The 19,143-nt window shown below is 41.3% G+C and overlaps 2 protein-coding genes and 1 pseudogene across 4 annotated transcripts in view; all 3 read left to right on the top strand.

Moving 5' to 3' along the window:
* Positions 1-10,421, top strand: part of DDX21 (DExD-box helicase 21) — a 38,980-nt gene extending 28,559 nt beyond the window's left edge. For 2 of the 3 annotated variants that reach the window (XM_003903856.5, XM_021943409.2), the window contains 5 exons: positions 491-564; positions 2,932-3,091; positions 4,245-4,379; positions 6,914-6,958; positions 7,911-10,421. In XM_003903856.5, the coding sequence (XP_003903905.1) occupies positions 491-564; positions 2,932-3,091; positions 4,245-4,379; positions 6,914-6,958; positions 7,911-8,180 (684 nt within the window). In that variant the 3' untranslated portion in view covers positions 8,181-10,421. The remainder of the gene's footprint in view (positions 1-490; positions 565-2,931; positions 3,092-4,244; positions 4,380-6,913; positions 6,959-7,910) is intronic. The other variant, XM_021943410.2, reaches the window with a different exon arrangement.
* A 2,679-nt stretch (positions 10,422-13,100) lies between these two features.
* Positions 13,101-19,143, top strand: part of KIFBP (kinesin family binding protein) — a 31,071-nt gene continuing 25,028 nt past the window's right edge. Inside the window, 1 exon segment of the mRNA XM_003903855.5 lies at positions 13,101-14,125. Coding sequence (XP_003903904.2) covers positions 13,700-14,125 — 426 coding nt within the window. The 5' untranslated portion in view covers positions 13,101-13,699.
* LOC103887565 lies at positions 15,904-17,170 on the top strand (annotated as a pseudogene).

The raw sequence follows: 19,143 nt of genomic DNA on the forward strand, positions 1-19,143 counted from the left end.
TGTGGGTCACGTCATCAGTGATAGGCACATAGGCATGTGCCCCGATAAGAGGTGGTGAGGCGAGCATTCACGCCGGGTATTCCTCCCCCAAGTATATAACCCTGAGCATGAGGAAAACACCAGACAACCTCAAATGGAGGGACATTCTACAGAACTGTTGACCAGCACTCGTTAAAACTTTCAGTCATGAAAAACAAGGAAAGAAGGAAAGACAGACATGGAATAAAGTCTGGGGTTTGGTTAATAGTTTAGCAATGTTGGTTTCTTAGTTGAAACAAATATACCTTAACAGTGTAAGATGTTAACAGTAGCAGAAACCTGGAGCTCTCTGAACTGTCTTTGTAGCTTTTCTGTAAATCTATAATTGAAAATTCATTTTTTAAGGTAATAAATACATTTGGCCTATATTTAAAAAATTAGGGAACTACTTTATCTTATTGGAAACAATTGATGGCCATTGTACATTAAACTGTGGTTCATTTTCCTGTAGGGAATTAAGTTCAAACGAATAGGTGTTCCTTCTGCAACAGAAATAATAAAAGCTTCCAGCAAAGATGCCATCAGGTATGTCCCCTACCACTGCTATGGTCTGTTTTAGTGTTTGTTCAAATACTGCATGTCTTTGTACAGTAATAAGATTTGACTTTTTAAAAATGTATTTTTTTAATTTTTGAGACAGGGTCTGACTATGTAGCCTCCCAAGGTGCTAAGATTACAGGCGTGATACTCATTCCTGTCCAATCCTGTTTACCAAAGGAAACCACTATTAAAATAGTTTGCTTTGTCTAGGATATTTTAAGAGATAATATCTTAGGTATAGTATAAGTGCTTCTCACCCACTGGCTGATTAGACCACAGATTACATTCCAAATCTACGTTAATCCAGTTCCTCACCTGGTAGGATGAAAGTTGATTGTTTCGTTAATAGTAAATGTCTAGATGCTGAGGATTGGGTTAATTAACCGTTTGTCAAATGGAGGTGCTGCTGACATTGGAGGCAAGAGAATTATTTTTTATGGGATTGTCCTGCAAATGGAAGGATATTTAGCTGTTTAGGATCCGTGGCTGATTCCCCTGTGCAGCATACTCAGGGTAGGTAGGGTTGGCATTATAAAAACCAGAAGCCATTTTCCAGATGCCTCCTGGTGGTGACCTACATTCTCTGTTAAAGAACCACTCATTTTGGGCATCATTTTTATAGTGGTTTCCACAATTACTGTAAATGCTTATTTAAAAAACAGACACAGGGAGTCCATGATCAAAGGAAATCCTGGATGTCAATCAGCATGTTAATAGTTCAGGAAAGTTTTGTAAATGAAAGAGTTTTGGGCCAGGCATGGTGGCTCATGCCTGTAATCCCAGCACTTTGGGAGGCTGGGGTAGGCGGATTGCTTGAGCTCAGGAGTTCAAGACCAGTCTGGCCAACACAGCAAAACCTCATCTCTATAAAAAATAAAAAAATTAGATGTGATGGCACATGCCTGTAGTCCCAGCTACTCTGGAGGCTGAGATGGGTGGATTGCATGAGCCCGGGAGGTTGAGGCTGCAGTGAGCTGTGATTGTGCTACTGTACTCCACCCTGGGTGGCAGAGTGAGACTGTCTCAAAAAAAAAGAAAGAGAAGGAAGGAAGGAAGGAAGAAGACAGGGAAGGGAGGAAAGGAAGGATGAGTGGGTTTTTTTTGTTTGTTTGTTTGTTTTTTGAGACGGAGTCTCACTCTGTCGCCCAGGCTGGAGTGCAATGGTGCAATCTCATCTCACTGCAAGCTCCGCCTCCCTGGTTCACACCCTTCTCCTGCCTCAGCCTCCCGAGTAGCTGGGACTTCAGGCACCCACCACCATTGCCGGCTAATTTTTTGTATTTTTAGTAGAGACGGGGTTTCACCGTGTTAGCCAGGATGGTCTCGATCTCCTGACCTCGTGATCCACCTGCCTTGGCCTCCCAAGGTGCTGGGATTACAGGCATGAGCCACCGTGCCTGGCCGGGAAGAGTGTATTTTAACTACATTTTTCAAATTTATTTTAGCATGGCGTTTTTTTTTAAGGGTCCTACAGACGGGGTTCCCTTGGGTGCCAGTTAAGGAGAGTTGGGGTTAGATGGCAAAGAAGGGGAATGGGACAAAGATGCTGGTGGTATACAACAAACAGCCTCCAGAGTGCCAGCCCTGACACTGCTGCATGTCACTTTCTACCCTTTTACTGGATGATCTTTTTTAACTTTGAATGGGACATTTATTATTGCCAAGATAATAGTGACCCCCTTAAAAACGTGCAAATAGTCCCATAAACGTCCTTATCATTTTTTCAACTGACTTTGGAGGTCTTTTTCTTATTTCTTTTCTTTTCTTTTTTTTTAAAAGAGATGGGGTTTCTTAAAATGATTATGTGTGGCACAGTCATAGCTCACTGTAGCCTCAAGCAATCCTCCCACCTCAGCCTCCCAAGTAGTTGGGACTACAGGCATGTGCCACCACACCCAGCTTTTTTTTTCAACTTCAGAATGGAAATAGGTATTTTCTGATCCTAAAAGTAACACATGCTTCTTGTATAAAAACTCTTGACATTATTCATCATCACATCTAATGGTAGTATAACATTTTATTATATCTGTTTTGTGGTTTATATAAGTAGTCCAGATGATGCACATTTTAAAATTGTTTATACTTTTTGTATATCATAAGTAACACTGTGGTGAACTTCTTGTTTTATTATTTTCTTAGGATAAAATGGTGCGGTAGGTGGTAAATTAGAATTGCATACAGTCAAAGGAATGGATGTACTACTATAGAAATATGATGATTATACACTGCATCAAAATAAATGTGTTACACATGTGAAAGATTTGCAAAGTTACTCATTTATCTTGAGATGTCTTAGAAATGAAATCTGTCCATTTCTAGTATCCTTTTTCCTAACACACTCTCAAACAACAGGCTTTTGGATTCCGTGCCTCCCACTGCCATTAGTCACTTCAAGCAATCAGCTGAGAAGCTGATAGAGGAGAAGGGAGCTGTGGAAGCTCTGGCAGCAGCACTGGCCCACATTTCAGGTGCCACGTCCGTAGACCAGCGCTCCTTGATCAACTCAAATGTGGTAAGGTTCTGCGGCACATTCCTGATGCTTCATAATTTGGGGGTATGAACAGGATGTGAAAGGGTTTCATTTAAACTTCCCAGTTGTTTTCACTTTCTCATGAAGGTAGTAAAGTATTAATTGTATTTTACAATTTCTGGCCAGACATGGTGGCTCATATCTGTAATCCCAGCCCTTTGGGAGGCACAGGTGGGAGGATGGCTTGAGCCTACAAGTTTGAGATCACCCTGGGCAACCTAGTGATACTCTGTCTCTACAAAAAAATAAAAATAAAAAATTAGCTGGGTGTGGTGGCATGCTGTGGTCCCAGCTACCTGGGAGGCTGGGATGGGAGGAGGGAGTATCACTTGAGCCCAGGAGGTTGAGGCTGCAGGGATCCACGATGGTGCCACTGCATTCCAGCCTGGGTGACAGAGTGAGACTCTGTCTCAAAAAAGAATAGAACCAATAATTCCCGTGTTTAAACACACGTACACATATATACACACACATGCAAATCCATAGAGGCAGAAAATATGAGTGGTCCCCAGTGGCTGTGTGGAGGGAGGAATGGCAGTGGCTAGTAATGGACACAGGATTCTTTTGGGTGGATTATGACATGGCTGAAATTTTACATAGTGCTGAATGGTTGCAGATCTTACCAATATAGTAAAATAAAAAACACTGGATTGTGTACTTTAAATGGTGAATTTTGTGGTATGTGATTTTTAATTGTTTTAATCCTAAAGTAGCCCAAACATATGTATGCATAAATGCATATAATACATTTAGGCAGCATACCTAGAAACTTTAGAAGGTGTATACTTTTCCTGTAAATTCAAATTTTTATTGAGATAATTGTAGCTTTACATGCAGTTGTAAGAAATAATACAGAGAGATCCTTCGTGTACTCTGCCCAGCTTCCCTAAAAGGCAAATGTATTTTGTAAAAATATAAAATTTTGGAAAACTGTAATACCACAACCAAGATATTGACATTCAGTCTTACTCAGAGTTCCCCAAGTAAAACCAGAGACTGTTTGTACTAATTGTTTGTGTGAGGTATATGTTTTTAGGAATAACTTTTCAAGAAATATTTTAGAATCACAAAAGCAGGTATTTACCAATTAGGTTTATTTTCAGCACTTTAATTTTATTCCCCTTTCTTCTGTAAGGGTTTTGTGACCATGATCTTGCAGTGCTCAATTGAAATGCCAAATATTAGTTATGCTTGGAAAGAGCTTAAAGAGCAGCTGGGCGAGGAGATTGATTCCAAAGTGAAGGGAATGGTTTTTCTCAAAGGAAAACTGGTAAGGCTGGGGTCTCTTGTAACCTTGATGGGGCTTTATGTGGGCAGGAAAGCATAAAGTGGTGTAGGTTCTTCCTCTTCTGTGGGAATGCTGCATCTCTTCACTCTCTCATCTTCCCTGGGTAATCTCATCTGTGATCCTCAGTTGCCACTCTGCCACTGACAACTAGTGTACCTCTATCTCCAGCCTGTACCATTCTCCTCACAGTGCCAGACTGGATCCAGCTGCTTCCCTGACATCTCCACCTAAATAGCTTATTTAAAGTAACTTTTTCAGAATCTTTTTTTTTCTTCACAATCCTATTCTAGCACTGGACTTATTCAGAATCTTGAATTCAAATTAAAAATGAAAACTTTTGCCTCCTAAACCTGGTGTTCTTTCTTCTGAGGACTTCTCTTGGTTAATGCCATAGACTTATCACAAGGATTCTCAAACATTTTGGTTTCACAATCCCTTTAGCAAATGTTAGGGACACCCAAAAACTTTAGTTTATATGGGTTATATCTATGGATACTTACTGTATTAGAAATTAAAACTGGAACTCTAAAACACAATATCATTTTCCATTAGCCATCAGAGCAATGATTTTATCACGTCATATAGTGTCTAGGAAACTCCACTGCACCCTTGAGACAATGGGTGTGGAAAGGGCAGCATTATTATGAAAATAATTTTGACTTGGCGAAGCCCCTGAAAGATTTTCAGGTTTCCAGGTGTCCACTGGCCTAGTGAACCAATTAGGTTTATCTTCAGCTTATCGCATGTCTAGCCATGTTGTTTATCTCCACAAAACTTGTGGGATAAAGTCTCAACCCTTTCATAGGAGGGTAAGATCCTTCATGTCCTGGCCTCTGCTAGCCTTACAGCTTCATTTCTACCAACACCATTTACTCCAGCAGTGCCCACTACACCATGCTTATCTCATCCTCAGTGCCTGCTGAACCTACTATTTATAGTAATCTTTTGGCCGGGTGCGGTGGCTCACACTTGTAATCTCAGCACTTTGGGAGGCCAAGGTGGGCGGATCACCTGAGGTCCGGAGTTTGAGACCAACCTGACCAACATAGAGAAATGCTGTCTCTACTAAAAATACAAAATTAGCCAAGGATGATGGCGTATGCCTGTAATCCCAGCTGCTTGCAAGGCTGAGGCAGGAGAATCACTTGAAAACCCAGGAGGCAGAAGTTGCAGTGAGCCCAGATTGCGCCATTGCATTCCAGCCTGGGCAACAAGAGTGAAATTCTGTCTCAAAAAAAAAAAATGTTGTATATATATAAATCGTTTCCTCCAAAGTAGCTTTTATGACTTTGCTTAGCCTTAAATCTTACCAGGCAATGTTAGGGGCATCTTTATCTGTACTTCAAAGTCTTTAGGACACATGTTTATGCAGGTAAACTTTTACCTTGCTGTGCTTGCTTACGGAGAGCCTCAAGAACACTCAAAGGCAAAAACTGTTTTCTAGTTACCTCTATCCCCAGTGAATGCCTGGGATTATACTCTACTTCGTAAATATGTAAGTGAAGATTACCATGAATGGCAAAATCCACCAGTAGGTGATGATACCTATGTTGTGATTGGGTAAATTTTGGGGTGAAAGGGGTGTTCCTTATAAAATACTGCAGTTGAAGACAGCAGGGAGAGGAGTGCCTGTATTAGTTAACACATAATTTGACTATATTTTTAGATGATTTCCTTGATTGGAGAGGATGGCACTTAATATTAAAAATGGTGTCCTGGCTAGGTGCCATGGCTCACACCTGTAATCTCAGTATTTTGGGAAGCTGAGTTGGGAAGATAATTCTTGAGACTGGCCTGGGCAACATAGTGACACCCTGTCTCTACCAAAAAAAAAAAAAAAAAAAAGCCAGGTGTAGTGGCATGCCAAAGTTACAGTAAGTTGTTAATTGCACCACAGTACTCCAGCCTAGGCAGTAGAGCAAGACCCTATCTTAAGAGGAAAAAAAAAAAGATGGTGTCCTGTATTATTTTTTTCATACTCTTACAGAAGGCTGAATTAAGAAAAACTAGACAATTAACAATAGAAGATCACTTGTTCTTCGCTTTTAGTTAGGTCATTCTGAATAGCTGGCATTGCTTTTCTGATGGAAGGCAGTATATAGTTTAACTATAGGTTTTAGAGCCATACAGACGAGATTTTAAATACTTGCTCCATTTAATAGCTGTGGGGCCTTAGACTAGTCAGTTAACCTTTCCAAGCCTGTTTGCTCAGCAATAAAATGTAGCTAATAGCCACTAGAGGGTTAGCACGGTGTAATAGCTAAGACTCTGTCTATAGTTAGAAAGTCCTAATTCGTTTGGAGTTTTTTTTTTTCAGTATTCCTTGTCTTTCTGCAGTGTACTTTTGCCAGCTGTAATGTATTAGCTTTGGTCTAAAGTTCATCTAAAATTATACCTGGTGGTTTTTTTTGCTTTATGTTTTTTGTTTTCTTTTTTTCACAGAATACGTGGTCTTTTAAAGGGAGTATTTTTATTGTGCGTTGGTTGGATTAACTTCCATTTACTTTGATTTCTAGGGTGTTTGCTTTGATGTACCCACCGCATCAGTAACAGAAATACAGGTATTCTTTTCTCTTAGATTTTAAAGTTAATGTACCTAAATTGTAGAATGTTAATTATGAAAATAGAGAATAATAGATTGGGAAACAATAGTTCTGGTTCCTTTCATAAGAGATAATTGATAATTAAATTTTGGAATATTCCCCCCTAGCTTTTTAATTCTGAACAGCTTTTGTAGTTGAACCCACCTGGTTTCTGTAATTCCTTTATACAAAGTTGTGAACGATACCCAGCTCTCCCCGCCCTTTAACACTTACATATGTTATACAGGTTTTGTGTGTGTGTGTGTGCACATGTGTGTGTGTGTTTTCAGAGTCTTGCTCTGTCGCCCAGGCTGGAGTGCAGTGGTGCAATCTTGGTTCACTGCAACCTCCACCTCCTGGGTTCAAGCGATTCTCTTGCCTCAGTTTCCCAAGTAGCTGGGATCATAGGTCCACCATCACCCCTGACTAATTTTTTGTCTTTTACTAGAGATGGGAGTTTCGCCATGTTGGCCAGGCTGGTCTCGAACTCCTGACCTCAGGTGATCCACTCACCTCCCAAAGTGCTGGGATTACAGGCATGAGCCACCACATCCAGCCTACAGGTGTTCATAGACATTTAAAATTGTTACATCTTTATTCAGTACTGTGAGAAATGTGTGCTTAATATATTTGTTTTATTACCTGTGGCTGTAGATACCCTGTAGCAATTGAGTTGAATAAATGGTTTAATAACTTAATAAATGAAGTAGTGATGAGGGCTATTTCTCATAATAAAACTATATTTTCCCACACTTTAGTGACACTGGCTTTTGGACCATGATGGTTGGCCAGTGTTATTTTTGACCAGTGACTTGTTAAGCACTTATGTTATCACCTTTTCTTTGAAAAAATGGAAAAATTTTGTTTTTCTCATGCTTTTTAAAAATTGAATAGTAATTAAAGCACATGAAAACAAAACGTTCTCTCACAGGAGAAATGGCATGATTCACGACGCTGGCAGCTCTCTGTGGCCACAGAGCAACCAGAGCTGGAAGGACCACGGGAAGGATATGGAGGCTTCAGGGGTCAACGGGAAGGCAGTCGAGGCTTCAGAGGACAGCGGGATGGAAACAGAAGATTCAGAGGACAGCGGGAAGGCAGTAGAGGCCCGAGAGGACAGCAATCAGGAGGTGGCAACAAAAGTAACAGATCCCAAAACAAAGGCCAGAAGCGGAGTTTCAGTAAAGCATTTGGTCAATAATTAGAAGATTTATATAGCAAAAAGAGAATGTTTGGCAATATAGAACTGAACATTATTTTTCTTACAAAGTTAAAAGCACGTTGTGCCTCCTTTTGACCACTTGCCGAGTCCCTGTGTCTTTCAGACGCAGACAAGCTTCATTTAAATTATTTCATTTGATCATTATAATTTATAACTTTATTGCTACTTCTTCAGTTCTTCCTTTTGAAAGGTGTATGAATTCATTACATTTTTATTCTAAAGGATTATCTGTAGATTAGAAGATAAAATCAAACGTGTATCTGCCTATACTTTGTGAGTTCACCTGTCTTTATACTCAAAAGTGTCCCTTAATAGTGTCCTTCCCTGAAGTAAATACCTAAGGGAGTGTAACAGTCTCTGGAGGACCACTTTAAGCCTTTGGAAGATTTCCTCAGCCACCTGCCGAACAGTTTCTCATGTGGTCCTATTGTTTGTCTACTGAGACTTAATACTGAGCAATGTTTTGAAACAAGATTTCAAACTAATGTGGATTGTAATACAGTTTATACCAGTGTATGCGCTAGACTTGGAAGATGTAGTACATTTGATATAGATTACCTATACTTATGTTCATTTTGATACATTTTTAGCTTCTCATTATAAGGTGATTCATGCTTTAGTGAATTCTTCACAGATAGTATATGTAAAAGTACATTTTAATAGAAAGCCAGGGTCTTTAAGGAATTTCAAATGTATAAGGTGGCTCCATAACTTTATTTGTAAGTAGGCTGGATAAATGGTGCTTAAAATGATAATGTACTCCACTTCTTCCTATTGGAAGATTAACATTATTTACCAACAAGATTTAACGGAGTAGGGGGTTGCAGATTAACATTGCCAAAGAGTATGTAAAAAAAAAAAAAAAAAAAAAAACCACTGGAAATAGTCAAATGCAAAAATGTAACAAATTCATAACTGGAGAGCAAAGAGAACAAGTATGATTTGCATGATAAAGCATTGTTTTAATGGTGAAAACTTCACAGATCACTAATGTTTCTAGAGGTTAACTTCAAGTGGGCAAGCTGGGGTTTTTAGGTAGTCAGTGGCCTAGTTTCTAAAGCCACAGTATAGGGTCTGTTTGTTAAACTGAATCTCTGTTGAAAGTTTGTTTTAGCTGATTGGAGGCTTCCTTTTAAGACAAACTGTATGTGATTAAGTTGTTTTAAGGGAACTGAAGAAGTTGATGTAACCCCTGGCCAGATAACACTGTATCTGATTTCTCAGATACTATTTCTCTGGGAAACATTCTACATAGCACAGGAGCTTAAGAGTGGCATTATCTTCTTGCCTTAATTTCCAGAGATTATTTCTGTACTGAGAATCCTGGAACTACTATGCTAGGAAATTTAAAGCCGCATGTCTGTCTTGTTTTCATTTAATTATTGTGAACACCTAGAATCTTTCTAGGTCCTGATTTCTCTTGCTTAATCCAGTCTTTATCTCTAACTGCCGCTTATTTGATCACCATGTACTAGGGGCTCTGATAGCCAGCTCAGCTCCTGATCCTTGAGGCAGCATCCTTTTTCTATTTGAACTTCAGTTCTGTCCTTGAATCCTGACTAGATATTTCTTGCCCTCTGGTCTCAGAATTCTCTTGGCTTTTATTCATTGATCCACTTGCCAGTTTTATCACTTTACCCTTGTTCCTCATGACTTCCCATCAAGCCATGGGTATTAGGTGACAGTGTAATTTATTAAATTCTGATTTTGCCCAAATACTAGGCATGCTTTAATAACAACTGAACCTTTTCATTATTTGGATAGGCATGGGTACCTTATCAAGCAGATTAAAAGGATATGGTACCTGTCCTTTAGAAAAGAACAGCTAAAACCTTGTTGTGGATTATGGATTTAGCATAAAGAAAAATAATCCAGCATAAATTAAGAGTAAGAGGGAAGATTAATAGAAATTTCACTTCACATAACTTAAAACATGGCTATTTCAATAAATGAAACTAAAGTTTCTCCTGGATCCCAGAATTCAACCTGTATTTATAAATGTATAATGTATTTAGCTACTTTTTGGTTTAAATGAACTTGTTGGGTTAGCTTGGTAAATGTTACAATTTTTACTATTTTCTACAGAGAAAATATTTTCTAATTTAAGTTGGAGCTATCTGTGCAGCAGTTTCTCTACAGTTGTACATAAATGTTTTTACTATAAAATGAGCTAATGTATAAAATACTACTCTATACCATAATAAAGATAGTAATACTTGATTTTGGTGGCTTTTGTTTTCTAAAATGAAAATAGCTTGAAATATTTATTATAAAAATAATAAAAGCTAGATGTAAAAATCTAAAGAGAAAAAAAAAACCAGTCACCCTTATCTAATATTTTAGTGAGCAGTCTTCCACATATTCTTTTATAAAATTGGAATCATTTGATTTTGTGAATTGCTTTTCCCCCTTCAACATGTTGTGCACAATTTTGTACAGGCCTACATGGACATTTTTGATGACTACATGTTATCTTGTATAGATATGCCACTACACATTTAACCAGTACTTGATGGCCATGCTGGTTATTTCTAATTTTTCACCATTATAAACAACCCTAAAGTTAATATCTTCATATACGTGTTTGCATACTTGTCTGTCACCTTAGGATACATTTACTAAAGGTAGAACTGCAGCTTTGAACTCCTGGGCTCAAGTTATCCTCCCTCTCAGCCTCCCAAGTAGCTGAGACTACAGGTGGGTACCACCAAACCTGGATAATATTTAAATTTTTTATAGAGGTGGAGTCTCATTCCGTTGACCAGGCTGGTCGTGAACCCCCTGGCCTCATGCAATCGTCCTTCCTTGGCCTCCCAAAGTGCTGGGATTATAGTGTGAGCCACCATGCCTGGCCTCTTCTAATTACCTGTCATGAGATGGATCTCTAGTCATTGCATTATGGTTTATGTATTTAATATGTTTAGTGTTTTCCCTATACCAGGGCATGGATTTTTGTCTTTTTTTGAGATAGGGTCTCTATCTGTTACCCAGGATGGAGTGCAGTGGCATGATCATAGCTCATTGCAGCCTTGAACTCCTGGGCTCCAATAATCCTCTTACTTCAGTCTCCCACAGAGCTAAGACTATAGGCATGTGCCGTCACACCTGGCCAATATTTCTTTAAAAATGTTTTTTGTAGAGCTGGGGATCTCACCATATTGTCCAGGCTGGTGAATTTTTGTCCATTTTTTACTGCTGAATTTCCAGCACCTACAACAGTGCCTGGCAAATAACAGACACTCAATAATGAACAAATGAACAAATTTTTTTTTTTCTTTTTGAGGCAGGGTCTCTGTTGCCCGGGCTGGTCTTGAACGCCTGGGCTCAATCAATCCCATGACCTCGGCCTCCCAAAGTGCTAGGATTACAGGTGGGAGCCACCGCGCCCAGCCCAACTCATTTTAAATGTACTGGGAAATGCATTGATAGGAGGCCAAACCGGCAACAGGACTGCCTGTTAGAAGTAATCAGATGATGGCCTAAACTAATGGAGGTAAAAAGATGTACACAGAGCTCTTTAGTAGGTGGACTAAGCAGTACTATTTGGCTTTAGGTTTAATGACAGAAAAGGCCTGGTGCAGTGGCTCACACCTGTAATCACAGCACTTTGGGAGGCCAAGGCAGGCAGATTATTTCAGGTCAGGAGTTCGAGACCAGTATGGCCAACATGGTCCCACCATCTCTACCGAAAATACAAAAATTAACCAGGTGTGGTGGTGCACACCTGTAATCCCAACTACTCAGGAGGTTGAGGTTGCAGTGAGCCGAGACCATGCCAATGCACTCCAGCCTGGGCAACAAAGCAAGACCCCATCTCTACAAAAAAAAAAAAAAAAAAAAAAGTACAGGAAATCAGCCTGGTGGATGGTGGTGCCATTCACTGACATGTAGAATTGCAAATGTGGCAAATTTGGTATGGGAAGGAAGGGGCATGTGAAGAGGAAGATCATACATTTAGACTTGAACATACTGATACACAGCAGCTATTGAAACATTCAGGTGTGATTGTTCTAGCTGGATGTTGGATATTCCAGTCTGGAACTCTGGAGAGCCATCTGGCCTGGAGACAAAGTGGGAGTGAGCAGCACATGTAATGATAGACTTGGAAATGGATGAGATCTCCCAGGGATAAGGTTTAGGAAGGAATTTTTAGGAGCATTAACACTTAAAGGATAGACGTTTAATTTTATTTATTCTTCAGAATAATTCTGTAGAGGTAAGTAGTAGTATTCAGATTTTACTATGGGAAACCTGAAGCTTAAAAAAGTTTAACTTGTCAATTAAGAAAGCAGGTCAATCTGAGGTTCAAATCATATGTATATGAACTTCCAAAATCAATGCTCCTTTGTACGTCTCAAAGCACTTTACACAACTGGTGCGTAATAGTTAAAATCTTATATCACCCCTCCCCATTTGACTTGATAATTTAGGAAGGTAAAAGGCATGAGGTGGCTTTCACAGCTGTGGGACTTAGCTCTTGTTACCTTGGGCAGTTGTACAGATTCCTACAACCTGTATTTCAGGGTTGAAGTGAAAGTATTTGACTATCACTGAGTGTTTTGTGTATTTATGGCTCTCGATCAAGATATTATATGTTGATAATAATCAGCTCTCGGCTACATTTCAATCTTTTTTTTTTCTTTTAGTTTACTTTAAATTCTGGGATATATGTGCAGAACGTGCAGGTTTGTTACATAGGTATACATGTGCCATGGTGGTTTGCTGCACCTATCAACCTGTCATCTAGGTTTTACGCCCGCATGCATTAGGTATTTGTTCTAATGCTCGTGTTTTCTTTTTTTCTGAGGCAGTCTCGCTCACTGTAACTTCCACCTCTTGGACTCAAGCGATCCTTCCACCTCACGCTCCGTGGTAGCTGGAACTACAGCCGCGCGCCACCACACCCGGCTAATTTTTTTAAAAAATTATTGTAGAGATGGGTCTTGCTATGTTGCCCACTCCAGTAGGCATCCCAAAATGTTACTGGCATTGCAAAATGTTGGGATTACAGATGTGAGCCGCCACGCCTGTCCTTTTTTAAAAAAGAAAGTTTTATCCAGTGACAGGCTGGGGTATATACACTTAATGTCTAAAGGTTTTTGCCTTTCAGTTCATATCAACGCGAGTAGAGTTAGCTAGCTATGTTTGTAAAAAATATTTCGGCATGCTTCGTTAAAGTAAGCTGATATTAAACATTTATATAAATCCATCCTCACAGGGTCAATCTAGAGATAAACTCTCCGCTGCAGGGGGCGGGGAAGGAGGCGGGAACACCCTCATTGACAACTTCATTTCCATGAGAATGGTTGTTGTGGTGATTGCTACGTCTTCCCATTGGCCACTGCCGAGCGTATTGCGGTTCTCCGGACGGGTTTTATTGGTTCTCGTTCCATAGCGGCCGCAACGTGTCGAGAGCCGTAAGTAAAGTGTCGCAAAGCAGAAGGAAGGCGGGAGTCCCGACTGCAAATATTGAGGAAAGCCAGGCAGTAGAGGCCGCTATGGCGAACGTTCCGTGGGCAGAGGTCTGTGAGAAATTCCAGGCGGCGCTGACCCTGTCGCGGGTGGAACTGCAAAAAAATCCGGAGAAGGAACCGTACAAGTCCAAATACAGCGCCCGGGCCCTGCTGGAAGAGGTCAAGGCGCTGCTCGGCCCCGCGCCTGAGGACGAGGATGAGCGGCCTGAGGCCGAGGACGGCCCGGGTGCTGGTGACCACGCCCTGGGGCTGCCGGCTGAGGTGGTGGAGCCGGAGGGGCCCGTGGCCCAGCGGGCGGTGAGGCTGGCGGTCATTGAGTTCCACCTCGGGGTGAACCACATCGACACGGAGGAGCTGTCGGCGGGGGAGGAGCACCTGGTGAAATGCCTGCGGCTGCTGCGCCGGTACCGACTCTCGCACGACTGCATCTCCCTCTACATCCAGGCGCAGGTGAGAGCGAGCCCGGCAGGCCGGCCCCTGTCGACGAATGGCGAGGGATGGGGAGGAGCCCCTGCCAAGGCCAAGGGCAGAAGTTCTAAGGCGCAATTCGTCCCCACGTTTTTGAAGCTCTGGACTGAGTCCCAGAGAGCGTCTGTGGTCTTCAAAAAAGCCAGTCTTAAGGACGTATTGCCTTGTAACTAGATCTCCCACAGTCGTCCCCAGACTCCCTGTCCACCCTCGTCGCCCACTCCAACATCGCTTGCTGCTGCTTCACTTAGTCGTGGCGATGCATTGGTGTCCGAGACCCTCCTACATCGTCATGCGCTTTCCTCTCCACCAGTCCAACTCCTGTTCATTCTGTTAAGAAAATCCAAAGTAATTTAAATCTTAACGTCTCAAGGAAATGACAATGACCGGAGTACATTCTTTTTTGGTTTTGTTTTTGTCTTTTTCTTGGAGATAGAGTTCTTACTGTGTCGCCCAGGTTGGAGTTAAGTGGCACCATCATAGCACACTGCAGCTTCCACCTCTTGGGCTCAAGCAGTCCTCCTGCCTCAGCCTTCATAGTAGCTGGGACCACAGGCACACGCCACCATTCTTGGTAATTTTTAAAATTTTCTGTAGAGATGGGGGCCTCACTATATTGCCCAGGCTGGTCTTGAACTCCTGGACTCAAGTGATCCTTCTGGCTCGGCTTCCCAAAGTGCTGGGATTACAGGCCTGAGCCGCTGTGCCTGGCTCAGAATACATTCTTAATTCAAAATAATGTGTCCAAAATCTTCAGCTTCCTTTCTTACCAAATTCATTTGTTTGCATCTTAGGGAATTCTTTCCCATTCTTGAAAACCTATCTCAAGAATCACTTCCTTTAGTATTAATAACTTTCTTGGGACCATTTTGAGCCAAACTGATCTCTCCTTCCTACCTTTGAATTCTTATAATACTTTTTGTATATACCATTTATATGGTACTTGATTTATTAAATAAATCTGGGCAGGGCACAGTGGCTCCCATCTGTAATCCCAGCATTTTGGGAGGCCGAAGTGGGAGGATGGCATGAGGTCAGGAGTTCAAGACCAGCCTGGGCAACAAAGTGAGACTCTGTCTCTAAAGAAAAAAAAAAGCAAAAGAAAACCGCACAAAACTAGCCAGGCGTGGTGGTACACACCTGTAGCCCTAGCTACTGGGGAGGCTAGGCTGAGCTGGGAGGATCACTTGAGCCCCTGGAGGAGCCGTGATCATGCCACTGCAACTCCAGCCTGGGTGACAGAGCAAGACCTTTTCTCAGCAACAACAACAAAATCCACATCAATATTCTAAAGTAATATTGGTCAACACCTGTGAAAAGAAAGGGTGGAAAAAAAGAAAAATACTTTAAAAAGTTAATATTGGGACAGGTGAATATGGATGTTCATCAAAGCAGTGTTGATTTTTTTTTGGAGACAGAGTCTCGCTGTCTCCCAGGCTGGAGTGCAGTGGTGCAATCTCGGCTCACTGCAGTCTCCGCCTCTCGGGTTCAAGTGATTCTCCTGTCTCGGTCTCCTGAGTAGCTGAGACTACAGGTGTGTGCCACCATGCCCGGCTAATTTTTTGTATTTTTTTGTAGAGATGGGGTTTCACTGTGTTAGGCAGGATGGTCTTGATCTCCTGACCTCGTGATCCACCCTCCTTGGCCTCCCAAAGTGCTGGGGTTACAGGCACGAGTCACCACACCCGGCCAGTGTTGATTATTAAAGAAGAAAAACTGCAGGGCTGAGGCAGGAGGGTTGCTTGAGCCCAGGAGGTCAAGGCTGCAGTGAGCCAAGATCATGCCACTGCACTCCAGCCTGTGCAACAGAGTGAGACCCTGTCTCAAAAAACAAAGAAAAGGAAAACAATATAAATGTCAGTAGGAATATGATTAAATTCCATTACATCCAAACAGAAGAACAGTACATAATTATTAAAAATAATAATTATATTTTTAAAAATTGGCAATATGAAGAGGGAGGGAGAAGACTGTAAGCCATGTTTAGAATTATGTAGAAAAGGCCAGGTATGGTGGCTCACACTTGTAATCCTAGCACTTTGGGAGGCTGGGATGAGATGATCACTCGAGCTTAGGAGTTCAAGACAAGCCTGGGCACATAGTGACACCTATTTTTAGTCGCTACTAAAAATAAGAAAAAAAAATTATTCCAGGCATGGCTGCTTCGCTAGGCAGTATGTTCTTTGGGCAGCCATCAGAGCCCCAACCACCACCAGGGCTCTGAGACCAGGCTTCCCTTACCAGCAGCTCCAGGAGCTCTGAGACCTTCTAACAATACTTTGGTGGACGATGTGAAGTCATCTTTCCAGACTTGCTTAGCCTCTCCGGTAAGTCAGGACTATGTCAATGGCACCAATCAGGAAGAAATTGGAACTGGTGTTGATCTGTGTATACACAAGTTTCTGGATATTGCAAGACAGACAGAATGTTTTTTTCCTACAAAAAAGATTGCAATTATCTGTCCAGAAACCAGAGCAAGTTATCAATGAGGATGTCTCCAAACTAAGAAATGAGTAACATTGGAGACATGCACTGGTCCAGAAGCACTTGACAAAGCTAAGGCGTTGGCAGCAAGTGCTGGAGGTCATCACGTGCAGCACAAAAAGCTAACCAATATCTGTCAAGGCTCCTTGGTCTACCCTCAGCAGGCATTCAATATCCCTGCACTTCTGAAGTGCACCTGAGCAAAAGGGTAAAGGCTGTGGGCCTGAGAGTGGTCTGGTGTGGGAGACAGCCGCATGCAGATGGTTTGCCACACATCCCTTCTCGTAGACTTGGCATTTTGGAAGAACTGTTTGACAGAGAATGAGTTGATTTTAGTTTTATGCTCCCACCTAAAATTTTTTCAGTATTTTTATAAGGTGTTAATTTCTTGAGTACTTTATTTATAACATGCCTGTACCTTGGGTAAACCAAATAAACTTTTTTTGTCTTAGGCCAAGTTTAGACTGTTTGTATGATGATACAGTTTCTTTTTTATGTGGGTTTTTTTTTTTTTTTGCTTGTTTTTTATTTTTATTTTTGAGACAGAATCTTTCTTTGTTGCCCAGGCTACATAGCAGTGGCACCTTCACAGCTCACTGCAACTTCCACCTTCCTGGCTTAAGCGATCCTTCCACCTCAGCCTCCCAAATAGCTGGGACCACAGGTGCATGCCACCATGCCCAGCTAATTTTTGTATTTTTAGAGAGACGGTGTTTCACCATGTTGCTCGGGCTGGTCTCGAACTCCTGAGCTCAGGGAATCTATCCACCCCAGACTCCCAAAGTGTTGGGATTACCGGTATGAGCCACCGTGCCTGGCCTTTTTAAATTTTTTGCATGACTTTTCATCTTTTTATGTGTGTTTCCCATTTGTTTGATATGAGGGAAAAAATTCTAATAGCTTGAGAATCAAAGGGATGGGGATTTTGGTTGTAGGCCTTTTATAATACCCCTCAGTGGTGGTGTAGAAAAATAGGTAAGTTTTTTCTGTTTCAAGACTTCAGACTACCTCAAGAAGAACAATCTAATGCAACAATATTTGTAATGCTTCCAGAGGTCTCAGAAGAGGAATTTTTTTTGTAAATGAGTTGGAAGAGGATTAAAATATCCTGGGTTAGTGTAGTAATATTACAGTAGGATCCTTAGGTTGATGCTGACTTTTATTTGGGGTAAGCTTATATTTTGTGTGGTGTTTATTTACTTTTTTTGAAGAGGAGGATGTAGTAGGAGCAGTGTTACAAATCAGTTTAAGTAATGGGGTAGACCCTGTTCTCAGTAGGGGTATAGGTGAGTTATGAGGACTAAAGCTTGCTCTGATGGTGTCTTTTTGTTTTGTTTTCTTTGGTTTTATCTTTTTTGTTTTACATTTGGGGAGGGGAGAGATTTTCCATTAAGGAAGAATTTGCTAGTGGATTTGATTCCAAGGGCCTGGGGTATCACAATGGGGTTGGGGAGGGACTGCAGGGTGATCCTTGGCCACTGACACTCCACAAAGAGTATGTGGTGCCCCTGCCCTTTGAAGATAATTTGCTGTCTTGTTAGTTTTGCAGGCCACCTCAGATTCTCTGTTGAATTGCTGTTAAGAAATACAGACCAGCGTTGTTTCTGGGCTCTTGCTGGGTGAGGTTTTCCTGAGTTTTATGTCTCTTCTTAGTTCACATCGTGTTACCCAGAACAAATACTTCACTGTCTTCTGAACAGGCAGTACTCCTGTGGCTCTGTGTCTTGGCTCGTTTAGTTTTCTTCAGCCTTGAAGACTCCTTCCCACACTTGCTGACATCCACTCATGTTCCTGGTATGATCTGGATTGCTGCCTGGTCCCTGCAATATCCCAGTGCTCTTTCTGCTGCATTCTCAGAGCACAGGACTTTTCTCTTTTCTACTGACCTTGCTTGGTTCTCCCTTGTGGGTTAGTAATTTCTGTCTGTCTCTTTGCCCCTCACTAATTGTTCACCCATGAGAGTTAGGTATTACTCCTTTTAAATATACAGGGACCATATATAGTCTTTATCTTTTATACATGATACTTATTACTCAGTTTTATGTGTGCAGGGTATCTGGCACATGGACCTGTGATTAGTAGCCTGAGGTCGACAAATGCATAGGTTAAACAAAACTTTTTTTTTTTATTTAATTTAATTTTATCTTTATAGAGATGGGGTCTCACTGTATTGACCAGGCTGGTCTCAAACTCCTGGCCTCAAGTGATCCTCACATCTTGGCTTCCCAAAGTGCCAGGATTACGGGCATGAGCCACTGAGCCCAGCCTAAACAAAGCTTTTAAAAGCTCCTGCAACCTCCAGGTTGTTAACCTGGTCATCTCTTGGTAATTAGAAAGTCTGATTGGCTGCTTTAGATTTCTTTATTAAAAACCTAAATAAACTGATTAAGTTTTAGGCATTCTTTCAAAGGTTTCTCAGTGAAAAGATTGGGAACTATTCTATTTGGTGCTTTGTGAAAATATTTTGAATTAATGTATGTACCAGTTATTGCCATTTCTTAAGTCCAAAATGTTTT

This window comes from Papio anubis, chromosome 11, assembly GCF_008728515.1.
Source record: "Papio anubis isolate 15944 chromosome 11, Panubis1.0, whole genome shotgun sequence".
NCBI classification, from domain to species: domain Eukaryota; kingdom Metazoa; phylum Chordata; class Mammalia; order Primates; family Cercopithecidae; genus Papio; species Papio anubis.